The following is a 12,775-nucleotide window of genomic DNA, read 5'->3' on the forward strand; positions in this document are numbered from 1 at the left end:
GGGAACACAAGCAGGGGGAGTGGGAGAGGAAGAAGCAGGCTCATAGCAGAAGAGCCTGATGTGGGGCTCAAACCCAGAACGCTGGGATCACGCCCTGAGCTGAAGGCAGACGCCCAACCACTGCGTTACCCAGGCGCCCCAGATCAGTCTAGGATCTTACCATCTGACAAGTGATAAGCATTTGGTAGATTTGTTGTTTCATTAGATCCTTACTTAATGCTTTCTTCACTTTGCTGATCCAAAAAGGAAGATACTTTTGCGTAAGCTCTTGATTTGCCAGAGTTAAAGCACATATTCTGTTATTTGACGCTGCTGACAGTCTGCAGTCAAACCAAGTGAAGTCGAAATTTTAATCCGTACCTGACGTTCCACCTTAGACCTAAGGGATTAATTCCAGGCCAGGACCAGAATCTGGAGCGCTCACAGCCTTTGGTCCTGATAAACGGAATGGTTGGTTAGAAGCATTAAACCCTTACAATGAGGATTCCCTAGTAAGCGGTTCTACCTCTTCTTCTTTCAAGGAGGCAGGTGTGTACAGGATGGATCGGAAACACAGAGGCCACTGTGTTGTTGTCAATAACCACACGTTCACCTCGCTGTCCAATAGACCAGGGACTAATACAGATGCTGGTAAGAAAATCGGGAACAGTATATCAAATGCAAGTGGGGGATCTTAAAAATCACTTTTTTATTTTCACGTTTTCTTTCTGTAACTTTAATTTTCCTTTTAAATGTCAGGATGATATCATAAATGTTTCTGGCCTCTTGTATGTCTCTGGTGTCTTAGTCCACCTGGACTGCTCTACCAAAATACCCTAAATGAGATGGCTTATAAACAACAAACATTTATTTTAACAGTCTGGAGGCTGGGAAGTCCAGGATCAAGGCTCTGACATTTTGATGCCTGGGGAGAGCCCACTTCCTAGATGGCAGTCTTTGTGCGGCAACCTCACTTGGCAGGAGGGGTGAGAGAGCTTTCTGGGGTCTCCCTGTGGGCTCTACCCTCACGACCTCATCTCCCAAAGGCCCCCCCCTCCTCATACCCTAACTTTGGGGCCTAGGATTTCAACATATGAATTTTGGGGGGACACGAACCTTTTTTAATTTAAATTTTAGGTAGTTAACATACAGTGCAATATTGGTTTCTGGAGTAGAATTCAGTGTTTCATCACTTACATACAACCCCCACTGCTCAGGGCGCCTGGGTGGTTCAGTTAGTTAAACGACTGCCTTCGGCTCAGGTCATGATCCTGGAGTCCCAGAATGGGAGTCCCGCATCAGGCTCCCAGCTCAGCAGGGAGTCTGCTTCTCCCTCTGACACTCTCCCCTCTCATGCTCTTTCTCTCTCAAATAAATAAATAAAATCTTTAAAAAAACAAAACAAACAAAAAAACACCCACTGCTCATCATAACAAGTGCCCTCCTTTACGCCCATCTCCCATCTAGCCCATCCCCAGCCACCTCCCTCCGTCAACCCTCAGTATGTTCTCTAGGGTTAAGAGCCTCTTTTGGCTTGTTTCCCTCTCTCCTATTTTTCTTTTCTCCTTCCCATATGTTCATCTGTTTTCTTTCTTAAATTCCACATATGAGTGAGATCATATGTTATTTGTCTTTCTCTGACTGACTGATTTCACTTAGCATTATAACTCTCTAGCTTCATCCATGTCATTGCAAATGGCAAGATTTCATTCTTTTTGATGGTTGAGTAATATTCCATAAATATATGTATTTATGCACACACACACACACACCCCACATCTTCATTATCCATTCATCAGTCGATGGACATTTGGGTTCTTTGTAGTTTGGCTATTGTTGATAATGCTGCTATAAACATTGGGGTGCATATACCTTTGAATCTGTATTTTTGTATCCTTTGGATAAATACCTAGTAGTGCAATTACTGGATCGTAGGGTAGCTCTATTTTTAACATTTTGAGGAACCTCCATACTGTCTTCCAGAGTGGCTGTACCAGTTTGCATTCCTACCAACGGTGTAAGAGGGTTCCCCATTCTCCGCGTCCTTGCCAACACCTCTTGTTTCTTGTGTTGTTAATTATAGCCATTCTGACAGGTGTGAAATAGTACCTCATTGTGGCTTTGATTTGTATTTCACTGCTGATGAGTGACGTGGAGCATCTGTTCATGGGATACACACATTTAGACCATAGCAGGGGTGTCACCAACCTGTCGAAAGAGCGACAAGAGTCCCTGAGCATTTAGGACTTTGTGGTTTGGGGGAAGCATGGTGTGTCAGCTAGAGAAAACCTGTGTTTGAGCTCTGGGTCCACCACTAGCCAGTCGGGGACTGTGGGAGAGTCCCGGGGCCTTGGCTTCCTTATCTGTGAAGTAGGATGAAAGTTGGGCCTCTGCTGACTCTCAGGACCATTGTGATAGCACTGTGGGTACTATAAGAAAGCAGGTAGTAAGTTGTAAAATTTTATTGTTATGAAAGTAAAAAACTCCAAGCTTCAGGCTCTTTGCTGTGCAAGTTTTATAACTGTTCACTTTGTTTCATCCCTTCATCTTATTTCATTCCACTCAATTTCATTTCATTTTGTCATTTCCCCTTTCTCTCCTTTTTTTTCCAGATCACTTGAGGCATGTGTTTGAGTGGCTTGGGTTCAGTGTGCATGTGTATGATAATGTGACCAAAGGACATCTGGACGAGGTTCTGCAGGAATATAAGTGTCATCCAGGCCATGCTGATGGAGACTGCTTCGTGTTCTGTGTTCTGACCCATGGGAAATTTGGAGCTGTCTACTCTTCAGATGGGACCCTTGTTCCCATTCAGGAGATCACGTCTCACTTCACAGCCCAGCAGTGCCCTTTACTGGCTCACAAACCCAAACTCTTTTTTATCCAGGCCTGTCAAGGTGAAGAGATACAACCTCCTGTATTCATTGAAGCAGATGCTGTAAATCCTGAGCGTGTATCCCCCTCTCTTCAGGACAGTATTCCTGATGAGGCGGATTTCCTTCTTGGCCTGGCCACTGTCCCTGGCTATGTATCCTTTCGGCACGTGGAGGAAGGCAGCTGGTATATTCAATCTCTGTGTAATCATCTGAAGAGCTTGGTCCCAAGGTGAGAGTTTTGAGTTGTTCCTTCCACCTACCTACTTATCCATCTGTCTATATACCTGTTCATCTATCTGTTCACACACCCACCCATGCACCCATCCATCAGTCCATCCATCGGTCCATTCATCCATTGTCCGTCATCCAAACATCTGTCCGTCCAACAGACTCTATTGAGTACCAGCATATAACTGGAAAGGAAGAAACAGAATTTAAAAAAACCCCACAGTCCCTGCCCTCAAGTTGCTCACAGTCTAGTGGGATAGAAAAAATAGATGGGGGAAGAGCATCCCTTGTGGTCAACACACATTGTAAAGCATAGGTGTTATGGGAACACCTAGAACTAGTACCTCACCCAGATTTGAAGGATCAGGAAAAGCTTCTAGAGATGACAAATAGATGTTGGGTAAATAACTGGGATGAAAGGCATGCGGGGCAGAGGGAACAGTATGAGTAAAGGTAGGAGGGCCTTTTATTTGTTCGTTTGTCAGTGACTCATATTTACTGAGTGCCTGTGTGTTGCCTTCGGCATCATAACACTTTTGATCTGCCGCTGCTCTCATGACTTTCCTCCTGGATCTGCCGCATGCTCCTTACCTGCTGCTCTGGAAATGGGCCTTCACCATGGTTTAGCCCTGGGCCCCATTCTCGGCTCTCTCTAGCTCTCGGCAGCCTTAGCTATCCCTGGAAGCTACTGGTCTCCATGAAAATGTCTCCCAAATTGCCATCTCTGGTCCATTAATCTCTGAAGTTTTGGAGAGCACAGTTGTTTCATTCAGCTATAGCCTCATACTTGACACAATACCTTCTATGTTGTTGAGCTTGATAAATATTTGCTGGACCCATGAGTGACTGAGTGAATCTCCTTCTTCAGGCCAGTCCTATATATTTCTTGCAGCATGCCAGACATCCCACCCTTGCGTTGCCCTTGGAGCTCACGTTCAGTACGCCTAGTCCTGAATTCATCTGCTCAGCCCTCTCCAGCAGCCTCCTACTCCTGAATCCCCATTTCCAGGAATTGTCACCATGCTCTTCTGGGAATTCAGAATTGGGAACTCAGGATTGGAATCTTGAGTCAACTTTAGCTTTTCCCTCTTCTTCGCTAATCCCTCCATCCCCACCGTAGCTGTCGAAGACCAATGTCCTGTGACTTCAGGGACAAGGCAGTGTTTATCAAGGTCTTGCTGTGTGCCTACTGTACTGGGTGCTGAACTAGGAACTCGGGGTACAGTTGTGAAAAGAGAGACAGAATCTTTCATGGAGCTTATTGTCCAGTGAGAGGAAGAGAGGTAATGAAAATGTAAGTAACTGAGGGGCACCTGGATGGCTCAGTCGGTTAAGCATCTACCTTCAGCTCAGGTCATGATCCCCAGGGTCCTGGGATCAAGTCCCACATCCGGTTCCCTGCTCAGTGGGAGTCTGATTCTCCCTCTTCTTCTGCCTGCTGCAGCCCCTGCTTGTGCTCTCTCTCTCTCACTTTCTGTCATAAATAAATAAAATCTTAAAAAAAAAAGAATGAAAATAAAAGATGTGACTGTTACAGTGTTCTTAAACACTAAATGTAGAACTGAAAAACTTCATATAATTTAGCATTTCTTTTTTCAACTTTGAAATAAGCATTTCCTTATATTTGGCAGGACTCCAGTTAGAATCTTGGCCTGTTAAACTAGGAAGAAGCCACATGTTTTAGGGTTTCTTTCTGTGACTTCTCTATGATGTGATTTCTGTCTCCTGATTGAAAATATTTTTTCGTATCTGCCTGCAGACATGAAGATATCTTATCCATCCTCACTGCTGTCAACAATGATGTGAGTCAACAAGCAGACAGACAAGGAACAAAGAAACAAATGCCCCAGCCTGCTTTCACACTACGGAGAAAGCTAATATTCCCTGTGCCACAGGAAAAACTTGAATAGTAGAGAGTTTTTATTGATTCTTTGGCTTGAAAGGAAGCTTTGGTCATCCATTCCAATCCACCCCACCCCCCACCCGCCATCACAGGAATCAGTGATAGATGGTGAGCTGGCCTGCATCTGTTATTCTGATGACTGGAAATACCCTATTTTCTGAGGCAGCAAAATCTTTTTTTTCTTTTTTCTTTTTGACAAGTCTGAATGTTAGAACACTTTCTTTCTTGAAGCTTTGGATTGTAGTCTTGGCTTTAGTTGTATGCCCTGAGAAAAAGCAGTTGGCCTTGGTTTGTGCATCCATGAGGTAAAGGATGGAACCAGGTATATTTTAAGATTCCTTTGAGCTCTAAGAACCATGGTTTCTTAGCCTCAGATGAGCTTCTATTTCCTCTTTACATGAGCACCCCTTGTTATCATTCTGCATCCCCTCTGCATGGCCTTGTTTTGGACATTGGATAATGGTAGAGATCACACATGGTTCCTTGACCTTCTCTGCTCTCCCCTTCCTAAGGCTCCTCTCCCGCACATCTACCTAGGTGAAAATTGGTCTATACAATGCCCATTTCCTGCTTTAGCGTAAGGAAGGTATTCCTGCAGGAACTGATTCTCTTTGATTGGGAACAGGTTCGGCTCTTAGGATGATGACAGCCCGAATGAAGAGAGGCACAGTCAGCCACTCTGGGAGCAGAGGCTTTACGCCCTGAGGTTAAACCCCATGTTGGTCGGAACCTTTCAGATGCTGATGATAGAATACCCACATCAAACCAGCTAAAGCAAACAAGGGTTTTTGTTGTCTCATTCATCTGAAAACACAGATGGGTGGTGCTGGCTTCCGATGAGGCTTGAATCAGGACTTAGTCTGCACCACAGCATGTCTCTCTTTGCCAGGGGTTCTCTGGGTGGCTGCACTGTGCTGACTGTGGTCAACAGCCCCTGCCTTGTCTCCGACGTGCTCTGTTCCTCTGGCCCAAAGGATGGAGGAGGAAGCCAGCCTGAGGGTCTGAAGCTGTTCACAGGGGATGTTGTTCTCTCCTTAGAGAGTTGTTGGGCTGTGCCTTGGGGGGTGTGGTTCTATCTGCAAGCCTTGATACTTTTTACATTAAGGTTTTGAATATCTTTATTTATGTGAACTTTTTTTTTTTTTCAATTTCAAGAGGAATTTCTTTTTCAGCTCCTGAAGGAGGGAGGTTGAAAGTCTTCTTCTTAAGGCCTTTATTTCCAGATGAAGAAGTTGAGGCCCCAGGAGGCAAAGTGATTTGCTACAGTTCCCCAGATGGTTATTGTTTACAGGATTTTTTCCCACTTGAGTGAACTGGAATGTCATGGGACATAGCAGGGCTGGAGGAACATTTCCTTGGACATGCAGATGTTCATGAAAGATGTCAGGGGGTGAAGAAAAATAACTCTCAGTGATGTCTGATTTTGTAGTTATTCTTGTGAAAGTCACATTAATTTACAGTGTATTTGCTCTGAGAAATATTCATAAGAAGTTTTTTATAATCGTAATTATGTGGATGGAGCTCGTAATTATATGGATTTGACTGTAGCTTGACCAAGGAAAGGAGTCTAATGCATATGTCAGGCTGATCTTCCAGAACCAGTGTTTATACAATCAAGGCTAACAGATGGTTATCACAGTCTTTGCCCAGTTGAATATACACAGCTTTTGGCCATTTCACAAAAGCTTCTCTGCAAGTGAAGGATGGTGTGGTTCAAAACAAAAAGCAAAGAATCAAGAGGGAAGTCTTGGGTTTCCTTTTGGCGTTGTGACTCCCTTGCTCTGAGACACTAAATCAAGCTAGTTTTTTGAGTCTTATCTACGAAATAGAGAAAAATTACCTATTTAAGATAAGGATTTAGGGGAATATATAATGTATGTACATTATAAATATATGTATATCTCCATTTAAATCCAGTTGTTGTGAGGTACACGTAAGACCTGTAGGAAGCAGATCCGCTGGCATTAACCTCAATGGAAACAGCAGAGTGTGAGTTCCTTTACGTCTAATTCTGGCTGGATTTTCGCCGCACATCAACCCTAGCAGTCCCCGCCGATGTCCTCTGAGTGAAACGCTGATTCTTCCCTCACTGAGTCACAGTGTCCCCAGCAGCAACAGGCCAGCTCTGGGCTCTGAATCCAGATGGACAAAACACTGCTAAGGAACTCTCCTTCAGCAGCAGCGTTTGGGGTTCGATGCTGAAGTACCCCGGTCCTGTGGGTCTAGTCCGTATTTCTGCTGTGCTGGAACTTAGTGCTCATGCAGGGCTAAAATCTGGAATCAGGAAACGAGCCCACGAGCTTCCTTGTCAGAGTTCTCTGGCAGGCACTCCAGGAGTCACTAGGCATTGATGACTGGAAGTCACGGGCCTATGCGGACACCAGGAGCACACCCATCCTTCAGTCATTTCTCCTTAATGGAGCGTGTACACACTTGTCCCTTATCTGTGTGCGTGTGTGTGTGTGTGTGTGTGAATGAATTTAGAGCGAAATACAGGAGGCTCTTTGGTCACAAGTATTTGGCGGTGGCTACAGCCATCGTCTGCCCAGACGTTAATGAGAGAAATGCTCAGACCAAGTGAGGTTTCTATATATTTTGCTTAGTTGTGCTCAACCTACAAGAGCTGTGGTTAATTTTTTCTTTCTTTTCTGTTTTTTTTTTCCCCTCAAAAATTTGGTTTCTATCAAACAAAATGAAGGACATGGAAACTTTTTATAGAATATTATGCCGTTAGTTACTTAAGAATGATGCTACTGGTGTTGATTATTAATTAGAGATACTAGTCACCACAGCATCCTCCTGGCCTCCGCTGCAGGGCCTCACCCCGCTGGTGGGCAGGTTTGATCTCAGCAGGGTTCCCCTTAGCTCAGGTAACGCAGACATACAAGCAGCTGATACAGTGTGGTTACTGATGCGTCAGAACAGACACTGACCAGTATAACACTCTGTGGAGCACCACTGAACTGCAGCCATTCATCAGTGATCCCGTCTCCACTGAGGGAGACCAGTGAGAAGCTGACCTCATTTTGTAGATAACTTGTGTGCCATATTTGAGTCCTAAAATCTTCCAGGACCGATACTTCCTGAGTGATTTAGTCACGTTGTTCTTAACCTAGAATTCTTGGGTCCTTGGATGTTTGGGGATTTCTTCTCAGGGTCTACGAGTCTTCCACCTTCGGTTTGAAATGCTTTATTTCCTTTTTGGTGATAATCTTCAGTTAATAGAGGTAGATCCTGGCTCTCCCGCATGCTCACTTCATACTTGAGCACTGACAAACAACTGTGTCCGCATCCTGGTGCCCCCAGGAAGTGATGAACTTTACCCTGAACTTTTTAATGTAGCGTGGATTAGGGTTCCCGGGGCTAGCAGTCCTCAGATCTCTTGTCGGGTACCAGTAGTTAATCTATCTGAAACCTGCTCCAGTCCATCCCCTTAAGCCGTGACAGACTCCTAGTCCACCATCCCTCCGCCCCTGCTTACCTCTCAGTGGAGGGAACTCACACTACGCACAAAGTCATGGATTTGGGAGCTTGGAGGGACCCTAGCTAGAGAACCCGTGGTCCAGACTTCAGTGTCAAAGGGCTTAACTAACGTCTGACAGCTCTTAGTGTAGGATTTGCAGTCGTATCTCCTGCTTTGCAGTCTTACCGCCTGCTTTCACTGTGAGACGCCTTTGTCCTTTTCCCTGTTGTGATTTGAACCTAGTTAGAATGTACTTAAACGCCCTGCCTCGCGTGCTGAATTCTGGAGCCATGCCAAACAATTGTAACCAACTTCCGGTGAAGTACATGTTGCTTGTGATAAGTTATTTAACTTTGTTTCTGGTAGGGTCTGGCTCTCCTCAGAAGTCTGCAGTTCGCCTCTAAGGATGTGGTAAAAATATTGCATTTGTGGTAAAGACACCTTTGTGTCTTTAAACAGAAGCTAAATTTCTGAAAATGGAATCCTTTTTAAAAAGTACTAGGAGAAATTCCCTGTTTAAAGGAAGACTGATTTGCCAGTATAAACAACCATTTTGTAACATAACTTCTGCATCTGTGAATTTTTAAAAGAGGCTTTTTCCTCTTTTAAAATGTTTAAATTGTATGAATTTTTACTTTTTAAATCTATTTTTGAATAAGTAATATCTTTACATTGCTCAAAGAGAATACAAACAGGTATTCAGGATAAGTCTTCCCTGCATTTCTGCCTACCAAATGTGCAGTCCTCCCACCTCTGAACCCCAGAGATAATTGCGGGATTTCTTAACGCAGATGCAGATACAACAGATACAAATTTGTATTTTAAAGTAGGCATTTCTTGAAACAAAGTACATACACTGTGAAACTCAGATCTCTCATTGGACTCATTTTAAATGATTCTATAAGGTGCCTGGAAATTCTTGTACAGCTGTACAGTGGGAATGCCTTTATGCGCTTTGTGGACGGGTTACTTGTAGGCAGTAGGAATTGTCTGACCAATAAATGGATTTCTTTTCCTTTTTACCTTTGAGTAATGTCTTTGATTTCTGCTTATGTAGTAACATATGCACATTGTGGAATATTTGGGAAGTAGGAGAACACACAAAGAAGAGTTAATTCACTTTGATTCCATTTTGATGTACACTCTGCATTTGTCCCCGAGCTTCCCCACCACCTTTAAATCAGCCCACTACCATGTCCTCCCAGTCTTGATCCAGTCAACTCTGTCATTACCGGTATCTGTACCTCCACCCACAGCTCAGCTGCAGACAGGCCTCCCTGACAGCTGCTTCCTACCCTTCCATCTCACTTTCTCTAGGACCCTCCCGCCAAAGTCTTCAGTGCCCCGGGGGCCTCTGGTTAGTCCATTAACCCTATCTGCCGTCTTTCCAGTGTCAACACCACCCCTCACTTCTTCCCTCCCTCTTTGTCCAGCTGGAGTCCCATGTGTCATTAACCGCACTCGCTCACACCCACCCTCAACACCCTTGCCTTTCCCGCAGTCCTCCTCATGGGGCAGGATCCAAGCTCTGGTTAATCCCATATGCCCACTTACCCCCATGTTTGTACTGGAATTTCTGGTAAAGGCGGGTGTAAAAATACACATGTTGCAGACCGTTCTCATTTAAAACCAATGACCATAAACTTCGAACAGGCTTTCGGTGGTTCTCAGCAATCCTGTAACATTTCCCTGGTTATGTCACCCTCTGCTTTCTCAGTCTATTTTACACTTTCTTTTGAATTTTCAGACCTCTATCATCCTCCACTCTCCTCGCTTTACTTTGATGGTCTCAGTGGCCTCACTAAGGTAAGTAATCTGAGGAGATTTCCACCTTCCACCACCGAGCCTTGTGAGCCAACTGCTCCCTAACCGTATCTCCCCGCTTTCTGTCCTGTCAGCAGTGGGTGCACGTCCGCTCTGTGCTTCTCCCAAGAGTCAGTTTGGCTCTGGTGCGGGGCTGTCCCATCCTGCTCACTCGAGGACACCACTCTTGTAGCCCTTCCTCCTCTTTCCTGCCCTATTAACTGTCCCCTCTCACCAGATCATTCCCCTCAGCACACAAAGCGTGCTGTAACTTCTCTTCCTTCAAAACTAAAACAAAAACAACCAAAACCCCTGAATGCAGATCTTGTGTCAGAATCAGACCCTGAGAGGAGGATTCGTGTGCAAGTGAGCTGTTCAGGAATGGCTCTCTGTTTACAGGGAGTAAGAAAATATCATCCCTCAGCCCTCCGTCCTCTGCTGAGAGCAGTCCCGGTGGGAGACCTCAAACTTCCAGGCACTTCCTGTGGTCTTGATATAGTTGTGGAATGTAGGTGAGGTTTGGTGGGGTGAGGTCCAGAGCTGACAGCCAAGAAAGAATTCTTGAACTGTCTTTGGTGCAAAATGGTGGTTTATTAAAGCTCGGGGACAAGACCCGTGGGCAAAAGAGCTGCCCCACCAGGGTTGTGAGGGGTGACTGATTATATACTTAGGAGTTTGAAAACGGAGGTTTTCAAAGATAAGTTTTGTACGTAAAAGAGGACCTAAAGATATTCGAGGCCTTGCCATTGTCAAGGTTGTTTATCCCTCTAGTAAAGCATTAACATTCAGTCAGTTGGGAGTTTCCTGGAGGAATGTTATACTCTACCTATTACAGGTCCTTGTCAATGGGCTGCAGGTTATAAGGAAATTTTATTTTATTTACATTTCCTTCTCTACCTTTGTTCCCACATCACTGTGGATGTGATGAGGGAACAGAAGGCAAGCTGAGGACAAAGCGGAAGCTGACACCCTGCCCCTGCCTCCTCCCCACCCCCCATGGGATATAGGCGACATTCCTCAGGCACTCCTGGCTGCCCTAAAGCTAAGGAAAGGAAAACAAATAGTTAACTTACAGAGATCACAATCCTAAAAGACAGGAGTCTCCCTCAGTTTACAAATGTCCTAGCATTTCTATCAATACCTAGCTTCCAGATGGAAATGTAGATACAATTAAATGTCCTTATAACCTGCAGCCCATTGACAGATGCTTGAAGCAGGCAAGGTGTAATGTTCCTCCAGGAAGCTCCCAACTACCTTACTGTTAATGCCTTGCTAGAGGGAAAAACAACCTTAACATGACAATGGCAAGGCCTCTATCCTGTGAGTCTTCTTAAATATATGTAAATCCTTTTAAAACCTCCCTTTTCCTTACCGCCCCCAAACTGCCAAGTATATAATCAGCCACCCCTCACAACCCCGGTGCGGCAACTCTTTCTGTCCACGGGTTTTGTCCCCGTGCTTTAATAAACCACCATTTTGCACCAAGGACGTCTGAACAATTCTTTCTTGGCCCTCGGCTCTGGACTGCACTCCACGGAACCTCACCTATATTCCAAAACCCCACCAGGTGGGTGATGTTAGGGCTCCAGGAAATTGAGTCTATGGGTCTCTGGAAGTTAGGCTATTGATAAGAGTGCTTTTTTCTTGTAAATCACTGAGACATTTTGTAAACTGAGGGAGACTCCTGTCTTGGGGACTGTGATTTCTGTCAGTTAACCATTTGTTTTTCCCTTCCCTTAGCTTTAGGGGACCCAGGAGTGCCTGAGGAGTGTCACACATGTCCCACCTTGGGGGGGGCTTGTCAGCTTGTGCGTTGTCCTCAGCTTGCCTTCTCCTCCCTCGTCTGTCCGAGGGTGTACTCTCCTCACACAAACGTGTGACTCTTGAGAAGCAAAACCCGCTACAATCTGGCAAGCTGGCCAGACTGGCTGGCAGGTGGGGATGGGGTGTGGGGGTAGGCAGAGGGGGATTAAAATGGATCAGAAGAGATCCGCCTGAAGCACTGACCACAGCCCCGCACTCCTCTTGACCCCCATATTCCCTCTCCTCCTCCATCCTCAGCCTCATCCAACGTTTGCAGGGCCTGGGCAACAGTAAAGTCTGAGGCCCATAACCTCCGTGTTGAAAGAAACACCAACACACTGTTGTCCTCTCCTGCTCTTGCTCTGGAATGACTTGAAAGGCCAGGTTGGGATTCATCATTTTGATGGTGCGCAGATTATCTGCCTCTGGTCCACAGCCCGTGCCTTTCTCTTCCCAACCCTAGCTCCTTCGAGATTACCTGAAGCCCTCAGAGATGCAAAAGAACATGAAGAAAAATGTCGCACAAAGTGGATCCGTGTACCCTTCAGCCCAGAGTTTTGTGAAAGAATTTTCTATGGTCTCAAACTAAAAGATTAGAGCTCTTTCTTGGATACGGCCACCTTTTTCTTTACTAATTCCCTATAGATCTGTCGTTTGTGAATTTAAGCAAAAATGCCCTTTCTCCTTTTAACAATTTAAAAACCTCAAAAACAACATTGA

At 45.1% G+C, this 12,775-nt stretch overlaps 1 protein-coding gene across 1 annotated transcript in view; it reads left to right on the forward strand.

Annotated features, from left to right (window-relative positions):
* Positions 1-9,471, forward strand: part of CASP10 (caspase 10) — a 14,631-nt gene extending 5,160 nt beyond the window's left edge. The window contains exons 5-7 of the mRNA XM_034642479.1: positions 385-630; positions 2,592-3,084; positions 4,843-9,471. Of these exons, the coding sequence (XP_034498370.1) occupies positions 385-630; positions 2,592-3,084; positions 4,843-4,993 (890 nt within the window). The 3' untranslated portion in view covers positions 4,994-9,471. The remainder of the gene's footprint in view (positions 1-384; positions 631-2,591; positions 3,085-4,842) is intronic.
* Positions 9,472-12,775: the final 3,304 nt, after the last annotated feature.

Source organism: Ailuropoda melanoleuca, chromosome 2 (assembly GCF_002007445.2).
Source record: "Ailuropoda melanoleuca isolate Jingjing chromosome 2, ASM200744v2, whole genome shotgun sequence".
Lineage (NCBI taxonomy): Eukaryota > Metazoa > Chordata > Mammalia > Carnivora > Ursidae > Ailuropoda > Ailuropoda melanoleuca.